Below are 10,604 nucleotides of genomic sequence, written 5' to 3' on the forward strand. Positions count from 1 at the left end.
ATATTAAATACAAAAATATCAAATAATTTTAATCTTGAATTTCTTGTAAAATAATATCTAATAATTTTATTATTATTATTATTATTATTATTATTATTATTATTAAGTGACAATATATATATAAGAATCTAATGAATAAATTTATCATTATTTTTGTCTAAAAAATACAAAAAATTATAATACAATATTATTATGTAATTAATAATAATATAATAATAATTATTATTTTATTTTATTTTATTTTTGGACGAAGGACTGTTATGTCTAATGAAGAGAAACGTTGGGGATTGATTTGTACATTAATTTTTCTTGGGGACTAAAATGTCCGTTTTTAAAATCTTTGGGGACTGATTTGGGTAATTACTCTGCCGGAAAATGAACTTGGGACTGATTTGTCTGCTGGAGTAAAACCTTGGGAATTGATATGTGTATTAATTTTTCTTAGTAACTAAAATATCTGCTTTTAAAATCCTTAAGGACTAATTTGGGTAATTACTCAAAATATTTTTATTCACTAACCGCTTTATGGATGACACGAGCAATATGCACGACTTAATCCAACCGACAGATATAGGTCGTGTCGTCCTCCATGTGTTTAGATTTAAATTTTGTGAGGTTATTGCCAAAGTTTTCTATCACGTTGGTTTTTTGTGATGGAGAAGAAAATGATTTATAATTCGAAACAATTGAATTAAAATTCTATATATAGGTGTAATATTAGTAAATCAATTTTATTAGCTTTAATTTACTTATGCTATTCAATGACTATAAATCGAAGCCATCACATTTAAAATAAGAACGTAAATTGAAACCACTTATTTCGATTTACTTTAACTACAATTCGAAGCTCCATTAATTCGAATTACTATGTGTTAGTCAAAACGACGTTTTTAACCAACTAAAAATTGAAATTATATAAGTTGATTTTATATATTTTACCTACTACATCAAATTATATTGATTCAAATTATATTGACTAAGCCTAAATCGAATATAATAATTCGATTTACATATAAATTGGCAAAAAGACATATATATATATATATATATATATATATATATATATATATATATATAACATATTTATCTTGGAACTTCATATAACATTGATATGTATTTACTATTTAGTTTCTTTACGTGTTTTACCCAAGTTTTAACCTTAGATTTATAAAACAAAGATTAGCTCTATTTCAAATTTTATTAATAAAAATAATTCATCGTAATTTATTTAGGTTTTAAAAAACGTCAAAGGAATAAAATTAGGAACCCGTAAAAATTATTTGGAGATCAAAATTTGCAGACAATGTAGAAGCCCCTTGTTTTTAAAAGCAGCGTTGATTTGACGCTGCTGGCGCATGCCTTAAAACCCTTCCCTATATAATCCCATCTTTTCTCTCTCCAATCTTGTATTTGAAAAAAACTCTAACTTTGTTTCTCTCTCTATTTGAATCCGGATCCAGCGCCTTCGATTCACGCGGCTCCAAACACAAACCCTATCTTTCTTCGCTCTTTCTCTCTTTTTCTTCTTCTTCTTGTACATTCTCTGTTGTCCATTTACGTCGCAACTGCAACTGCAACTGCAACGAACTCAAAGCGCACAATGAAGAAAGGAACGAAGAGAAAGGCTACTCAGAACCAACCAAAATCTTCTCAAGAGAACAAGAAGCCACGAGCTAAGCGTGCCAAGCCTCAGTCCGAACCGGAGTACTTCGAAGATAAGCGCAACTTGGTACAATCCCTATTTACTTTTGCATCATATAGTAGTTCCGATATGTGTTCATGTTTATACTTTGATTTTGCTAAAATTCTTGTTGCCAATATTATTATTGGCTGCGAGCATTCATGGAAATTTGGCGTGTATTGCTACGACAAGTACGAAGACTATAGGTTATGCCAGGGTCAATGAAGGATTTGTTCCTGAGCTAGATTGCGGTTCCTTTTAGGAAGGAGGTGATGCGAAATTGGATTGTTACTTTCTTCTGTATATTATGGTCAATATAGACTGCTAGGAACGAGGTAATGTTTTGCCAATAAAAGATGGGGGTTTGGTAAGATGCAAACGGAATTGTTAGAAGTGGAATACTCGAGTTTTTTTTTTTTTTTTTCCCTTTCTCGTTGCTGCTGCAAATTCGGGGAAGAACAATGAGCACTAAAGGGGGCTCGTTGGTGAGATACAAGGTGATACGAAGGTGGTATTAAGTGTTGGTGGATGCTGGATTGCTGGTACTTCGCTTTAGTATTATTTAGTGTTAGTATGTTTTTTATGGTACTGGACAGGAGCATACGCTATTTGGAAGCCTTGTTTTCTATCATAGGTTCTTCGTTGTTTTTTTGTTTTAGTTTTTCTTGTACATTTTCAAGAAAAAGAAAAGTACATCCTGAGTTAAAACACACATTATTCATTAAATGGATGAAAATGCAAAATAAAGGTAAGATATATTTTGAAACTACAAAAGAAAGCAACCTAGAACCAAGTTATAGCATTACTGGGCTACTGGTAGAGTTGTGTCATTTGTGTAGATATTGACATTTGGCTTTTTTTTTTTTTTTTTTTATATGTGTAGAAGAAATCCTTTTTAAACATGTGTGATGTTTGATTTTGTCGTTAATAATACTAGTTACTGGTTATCCTATAGTTGGAAGTGGCTTTTAACTGTTTTAGATTGTACTCTGTTTTAGATTGTACTCTGTTTTGGAGAAGTGTTTGTGGGGATATGGATATTGTGGTGTGACGTGACTATATTGACTTTTAATTATTAAATATGTGTTATATTGCTTATGCTGATAATATTTGACAATATGGGCTGTGTAGGAAGACTTGTGGATAGAAACATTTCCCGTTGGAACAGAGGTTTGTTACCTTTTTTCTGGGGTTTTCTCCATTTTATGAGTTCATATTAGCTGTTTCTGTTCGACATTTTTTTCTTATTATTGCCTTGTGTTATAATTCCAGTGGGACCAGTTGGATTCTGTCTATCAATTCAAGTGGGATTTCTCTAATCTCGAAGTGAGTATTTGACATTGTGGCTGTTGTGGCTCTTTTCTCAATGAGTTTTATTTTATTTGACAAATTCCTGATGATATCTTGTGTTGTATTCAGAATGCATTTGAAGAGGGTGGTGTTTTATATGAGAAAAAGGTTTATCTCTTTGGTTGTACTGAGCGTAAGTAGCTTGCAAACTATCATTTTGAAAGGAGTCTATTTGAAACTTTTAGATAACCATTTCCGGGTTTGTGTTCATTTATCTGACATTTCATCCATCTTGTCATCTGCAGCTCAACTGGTCATGTTTAAAGGTGAAAGCAAAGTTGTCTGCATACCTGTTGTTGTAGCTGTAAGTGTTTGGACTGGGCTATCTACTTTATTATAAAGATGCTTTGAGTACATTGATTATTGCCAACAGATCTTACATGAAAATTATGTTTTTCCCCATTATTATTTTAATTTCTAAAATATTAAAAACTTTCTCCTGCAAACAGGTTGTATCACCTTTTCCACCATCTGATAAAATTGGGATTAACTCAGTTCAGAGGGAGGCTGAAGAAATAATTCCCATGAAACAAATGAAAATGGACTGGGTTCCATATATTCCCTTAGAAAACAGGTACTGGCTCCAATTTATTTTTGGTGATTTCTTTCGTATTATTATATGATTATATGTAAGTAACAAACATTGCTTCTTGGTCATCTCTGAACTTCTTCATATGTTTGATGTCTTCAACAGAGATAGCCAAGTTGATAGACTAAAGTCTCAAATATTTATCCTAAGATGCACTCAAAGAAGGTAAATGATTTCTTTGAAGTTGAAGCTATTTTTATACCTACATCTTTAAGTTCTCTTTTGATCTTTGTAAAGTAAACTCTTGGATCTACGGGCCTTATGAAAGAAAAGAATATGTGAATATGTGGACAATTATTGGAATAGCTTGAATGTCATCAATACTAATTTAAAAACAATTAGTGGTTTGTTTTTCTATTTGTAGCCTGATAAAATGACAAATTAATCATGTACCTAGTAGCTGTTTGTTTGCATGTTAAATTTGTTTTCCTTGCACTTTTGATTGGTTGATCCTTGGTATAGGAAATTTGCGAATAACTTTATCTCATCTGTTTCATGATATATATGGGGGCAGGTCTGCTTTAAAACACTTGAAGTTGGATAGATTAAAGAAATTTGAGTACTGCTTGCCATGTAAGTTTTCTGGTTTTTTAGACATTGTATATTACTTCTATCTGATAGATCATAGAAGATACCTGTGATATTTCACTATCTTTCTGCAATTTGATTAAGTAAAATACAGGATACTGTTATTTGGCTGATTTTGATCGAGGCATGATAGGCTAATCATCAGTCAGTCAGTCAGTGCTAATGTTCCTATTGAGAAGTTGTTTATGAATGCTTTCTTCTGTCCGATGCACAGATTTCTACCAACCATTTAAGGAAGATGAACTTGAACAGAGCACTGAGGTTCAAATAATATATCCAGCTGAGCCAAAGCCGGTAATTATGATCAGCAAACTTATTACTAGTGGAAGTGCATTCTTTTATTCGTTTGGGGTCACTCTATAAATTATTGTAGCAAGATGGGCTGATTTGACCTACATATATTATTATTATCATTAATATTTTCCCCTCAAAATGTTATACTTGGGTTTTGTTTGTTGCAGGTCTTTTGTGAGTTTGACTGGGAACTTGATGAGCTTGAGGTAATGAATTAATTTTATGGTTTTTGTAGTTTAGAATACTTAAGATTAAGCCAGCTAATAGCCGCAGTTTTGAAATTGGACTTATCCTTTTGCTACTCACAGTTAAATAGTAGACGATTTTTATAAAGCCTGACATTATTTTGTAGGAAATTTTATGTTTCTTTCACCTGTCATTTTGTGATGCTCATTGCTTACTGGCTGCACTTTGCTCTGTTATTAAGTTCTAGAAATCTTGACTCTTCTGTGGGGCGGGGATTAAAGATAGATAGGGATTGGTTTGTAATTGTTTTATCCGTGTTTCACTGCTTTACTGCCTTGTTGCCTTTTTGCATTAAAGTCTTTCAACTCTGCAGGAGTTTACTGATAAGCTCATACAGGAGGAGGAGTTGTCAGAAGACCAAAAAGATGCATTCAAGGTACCATATAATGGCTAATAGGTAGTTGGTTCATGATTTCCATATATTTTTAAGTACATTGTGTGACTGATACTTTTCTTTTATCAGGAGTTTGTCAGGGAAAAAGTTCGCGAAGCAAGGAGAGCTAATAGAGAGGTACCTTTGCTGCTGCTGGATCTGCAGATAATTTATTACTTCCTGATTTTTACCTGTTCCTTCCTTGTTGTAGGCAAGAGAAGCTCGGAGAAAAGCCATTGAAGAAATGAGCGAGGAAACTAAAGCTGCATTTGAGCAAATGAGATTCTACAAGTTCTACCCTGTTACATCGCCAGATGCACCTGATGTATCAAATGTCAAGGTAGTGTTTGGGCAATTTTCTGATGCGACCTTTCTCAAATTGATTACATCCAGAATGCATTCTTGCACTTATAAGCACTGAGACTGAGAATATCATTTTGTGCCTGCAGTCTCCATTCATAAACAGGTATTACGGAAAGGCTCATGAGGTTCTGTGAATGGCTTGAAGACAATCACAACAATATCCTGGCTTGTTTTGCCTACCATAACATATTTTGTTTTATATGAAGTCGAGGAGGCAACCCCCTGGAGCTTCCATCAAATTTTCTTTGTCGAAGTTGTCTAAAAGGAATGAACATACAATGTAAAATTGTAGGTCAGAAATCCTAGAGAATTGTACCAGGTGTTAAGGAGGAAATGAAACATGTTTCTGGCATCAAATTTGTATTTCTGAGCTCCTTGGAGCAGCAGTTCAAGTGGCTCCTGCTATCTTTATTTTCGAGGTCATTCTTTTTCCCTTCAAAATTAGGTGTATGACAGTTTTGATTAGAAGCTAAATGAGAAAAATAAATTTATTTATCGTATCAGGCTCTGAATCTGCTGTTGTTACTATAAGTTTACAACATCGTGGGTGATGTGTAATTTTTTTTCAGTCAAGGGACAATTTGATCCTTGAATCTGATGGGTTAATAGCTTGACTAGTTTCAAAATGTTATTGATGTCAACTTTGATATTTTTAGTTGGAACTAAATATAATTTTGTCCAAACTCAAATATAATTTTGACGTTTCAAGAGTTAAAACAAAATATGCTAGCACTAGCAGGCATGATGAGGCTTTTATATTCTCTGATCGCAACGGAGACTGAATGGGAAAAATTAAACGACAATAAGAATAATACTATTTGATGCCTTGGTTAAGATTGTTTGAGTGTTTATCAAGTTCAACATGGGTAGTATAAAAAAATAGGGTAGTTAATACTAATGGCCGATTGACTAGGTGTTTTTGAAAGTAAAAATAATGTATGTTGTCAGGGGGTGGAGCTTAGTACTTGGTAAGGGGGCAATGCCCCCTCCTCCAAATTAAATTTTTTTTATGAATACAGTTGTTTAATTTTTCTTTTCCATCTTATAAAGTTATGTTTTTTATATTGATCTCCTCTAAGAAAATACTCTAGCAACGCCCCTATATGTTGTACTGTGTATTTCGTGTACTATGCAAATCTTTTGTTTTTTTGGTTTCCCACGGTATCTCCCAACTCGACAGGTCAAGGACTAATCCGTCGCGGATCTGAGCTCCATTTAAGGGTTTGTCGCTGGCCAATGGGTTGCTGCATGCACAAAGCGGGATTCGAACCCCCGGCACTTGTTTAAGCGGACGAGTGAGCTGACCACTCGACCAACCCAAGTTGGTTTATGCAAATCCTTTGTTTCTAGCTGAGATGAGTTGCAAAAGATTGGCTCTTTAGGCCATAGGTAGTAATACCAAAGATTACAGTGGAGTTGAAAATTTTTATGGTTTTGTTTTAGTTGGTTGTATTTGTAGGAAAAACAGATCTTAATTGATATTGTAAGGTGTGAATTTTCATTATATATTTTTTGAATGAGACAAAAAAATATATTAAAGATGTTAAATAGTAAAAAAATCATACTTAATAACATCAATTGAAAGAAATTGAGAATCTATTCCCATATTGTAGCAGTTGAAATAAAATGTTTGTATTTGTTGGGTTTAGTTTCTTCTTTGATTTTGTTTTTTTATTGAACTATATTTCACATCGGTATTGAGCTCTTTCCTTTTAAGAAAAAGTAGTATAAAATATTACTTCATTTATACTGTTTTAATTAATCATTTATCAAGTTCAAAGAATGATATTCATACATTTCCACTTTGGTGATTATTTTATTTTATTTTCTATTGGGTCCACTTTGGTGAAATTTGAGAACGATATCGTGATAACGCAAATGGGTTGGGTCAAAGTTTAATTTATTCTACAATAACCAAACTCCTTAATTTCGACAAGTGGATAAGAATTTTTCCCCCCTATAGGGTTTTCCTTAACATTTCAATTTATTTGTAAATTAAATACATATACATATAAAAGTGATCGTCCTCCTAGGAGTAGGATGAAGCTTAATAATCTGTAGCTCTTATTTTCACTTCAATTAAGCTTTATCTGCTAGACTGCACAATTCTTCACCTTCTAGGGTTTAATCAGTTTATTAGCAAATTAATTTGATGACCACATATAAATTAGCTTCCCTAAGCGAAACACTTAATTATGTATGTAAGGGTTAATGTACATCAACAGAGAAAAGGTGAATATATACAACAGTTGCACCTTTTATTTAAAGCCAAGTATAAAACACAATAAGTTAGTTCAGCAACTAAGAATGAATGGTTCAATATACAAAAAACCTACCAAATATATTATTGGTACACTAAAATTAATTATTAAGATAAAATATATATTAAAATATAAAATATATAATAAAAATGAGTTAAATAAAATATATATTTATGTTATATATAAATATATAATAATTAATTTGAATAGCTGATTTTAATAACATATTTAATTATATTAAAATAAATATATTAATTATTAATTTTAGTGTATAAATAGTATTTTTTTATAATTATTATTGTTAATAAAAGTTTGTTTAGTTACTTGCTTGTTATATGAATTCTAATCTAATTCAATGATATGAGTCAATATTATATTATATCTTATATAAAACGAGAATAACAAATATTTTTCAGGTAAAAATAATATCTAACTACCATTCAACCCTATAACTACGTAGGTCTGATGGCATCATCAACCTACGATTATCATTACCATTGGCATTAGCATCAGCATCACCATTGACATTATCAACCACACTCTGATGATGATTATTGAAACTCTTTGATGGAGTAGTAGTCGCAGTAGTGATAGTACTGTGATTCAGAACTTGATGAGGCCCAACAGAGTAAAACCCTCCATCATTATTATTACCATTAAAACCTGCAAAATCAGCAACACCATGATGATGATTATTGAGTTCTGGAGAATGATGATGATGAAGATGATTAACCGGCATGGAAGTCTTGTCCCCTTCAGTTTCCCTATAGTTGTTGAGATAAAGCTTCAAGGGTCCAACATAGTGTTGGGAATAAGACACAATTCCCCCTTGAGAAAACACCTTTGACAGAGAAATAAAATAGACACAATCACAACACAAGAATTTAACGTGGAAACTCCAATTACCGGAGAAAAAACCACGGCCGTTGTCAAATGACAACCAGAGAATATCACTATGTGAAAATTGTTACAACACATAGACTTCTTTCTCTCACCGGCACCCCAGTACACCCACACTCTTTCAAAGCAAATATCTAACTACACCTCACAACACTCTCTAATCAAAGAGTACAGAGGAAAAGAAAAATCAGATACAAGCTTAAAGTGTTTCTGACTGGTGCAAAAACAAATGGAGAACTTAGCCTCATATTTATAGCCTAGGCCACCCACTCCATTTGCTATCCTAAGCAATGTGGGACTAATTCAACCAAATCCTAACAATCTCCACCTTGATTGAAATAGTTACACATCTTCAGCTTCCATTGTCAACACCGACAATTCTTTGCTGCCATTGTCTATACCGACAATCATAGTTCAGAGAACTATCATACTCCACCATGAAAGTATACTCACTTGGAATTAGACCACTCCAAGAATTTCACCTTGGTACAGATCGAAACCTTGCTGAAAATTCATGGTGCAACTTCCAAATTGGCTTTTCCTGGAAGTTCTTCAGCCATCGACCTAACTCCGCCACACACCTTGCATCTCAACGCCAACCAATGCCCGTGTGCAATTGTGGACCTGATTGCCACAACTCATCCTTATCCATGGCAGTGCGGTAATACCATGAGGATACTTCTTGTCTTCTAGAGAACATCATCTTCTCTCATAGAGAGAGCAACCAGAGATCTTCTCCTTCAACGCCTTGTGCAAACCTGATTGTATCAACACATCCTTGACTTGTACTTGCCACAAGCCAAAATTGATTCTTCCATCAAATTTCTCTATTTCAAGCTTCACAGCACTTGAATATCCTGACATTGTTGCAACCGTATACTGGAATATTATAACTCAACTGTAGACCGTGCACTAGGAAGGGTCCCCAGGAAAGAGAGGTGGGTCACAATGGACACACTTAAATACCAAGTCTTTCCTTAGCCAGAACCTTTTCCAAACTGCACTCTCACAGAGTCACACTACCTTCCAGCAACAACAACAGCAACCAAAGATCAACCTCAAGCCACAGGACAAAATTCTTTTCTGATGTGGAAGGTCAGACTAGGCTGCAACCACAGAGCATACTAAGAATAAATCCCACCGAACCGAAGCTCTGATACCACTTGTTGGGAATAAGACACAATTCCCCCTTGAGAAAACACCTTTGACAGAGAAATAAAATAGACACAATCACAACACAAGAATTTAACGTGGAAACTCCAATTACCGGAGAAAAAACCACGGCCGTTGTCAAATGACAACCAGAGAATATCACTATGTGAAAATTGTTACAACACATAGACTTCTTTCTCTCACCGGCACCCCAGTACACCCACACTCTTTCAAAGCAAATATCTAACTACACCTCACAACACTCTCTAATCAAAGAGTACAGAGGAAAAGAAAAATCAGATACAAGCTTAAAGTGTTTCTGACTGGTGCAAAAACAAATGGAGAACTTAGCCTCATATTTATAGCCTAGGCCACCCACTCCATTTGCTATCCTAAGCAATGTGGGACTAATTCAACCAAATCCTAACACATAGTTCTCAAAACCAAGCGTAGTCATGGCCCAAAGAAGATCATCACCATTGATGGTCTTCCTCTTCTCCCTCTGGCACTTGTCGGAAGCTTCACCAGTTATGAAGCTTATGAACTCAGACACACACTCCTGAACAGTTTCCTTCGCCTCCTTCGAGATCTTGGCATTCGGCGGCAGCGCCTTCTTCATGATCCTGCTGACGTTTGCAATTGGGAGGAACCTGTCTTGTTGTTCCTTCGATGAAGAACTATCTGAGATGTTCCCTGATGTTGGACTTCCCACTGGGCTTGTTTGATTCCTCTTATTATTCCCTCCTGCCATGTTTGATTTCACAGTTCTCTCTTAGTGCAGTTTTTGAAGAAGAAGCTAAGTGGTGT

At 34.1% G+C, this 10,604-nt stretch overlaps 1 protein-coding gene across 1 annotated transcript; it reads left to right on the plus strand.

The window, feature by feature from the left end:
• The first annotated feature begins 1,205 nt into the window (after nucleotides 1-1,205).
• On the plus strand, nucleotides 1,206-5,987 carry LOC112733255 (protein HEAT INTOLERANT 4). The gene is made up of 14 exons (XM_025782151.3): nucleotides 1,206-1,729; nucleotides 2,813-2,851; nucleotides 2,954-3,007; nucleotides 3,101-3,164; nucleotides 3,277-3,335; nucleotides 3,481-3,605; nucleotides 3,726-3,785; nucleotides 4,135-4,193; nucleotides 4,423-4,502; nucleotides 4,670-4,708; nucleotides 5,062-5,124; nucleotides 5,212-5,259; nucleotides 5,333-5,461; nucleotides 5,571-5,987. The coding sequence occupies exons 1-14, from the start codon at nucleotides 1,601-1,603 to the stop codon at nucleotides 5,616-5,618; spliced, it is 996 nt and encodes a 331-aa protein (XP_025637936.1). The 5' UTR covers nucleotides 1,206-1,600; the 3' UTR covers nucleotides 5,619-5,987.
• The last annotated feature ends 4,617 nt before the right edge of the window (nucleotides 5,988-10,604 follow it).

This window comes from Arachis hypogaea, chromosome 13 (genome assembly GCF_003086295.3).
Source record: "Arachis hypogaea cultivar Tifrunner chromosome 13, arahy.Tifrunner.gnm2.J5K5, whole genome shotgun sequence".
Classification (NCBI taxonomy): Eukaryota; Viridiplantae; Streptophyta; class Magnoliopsida; order Fabales; family Fabaceae; genus Arachis; species Arachis hypogaea.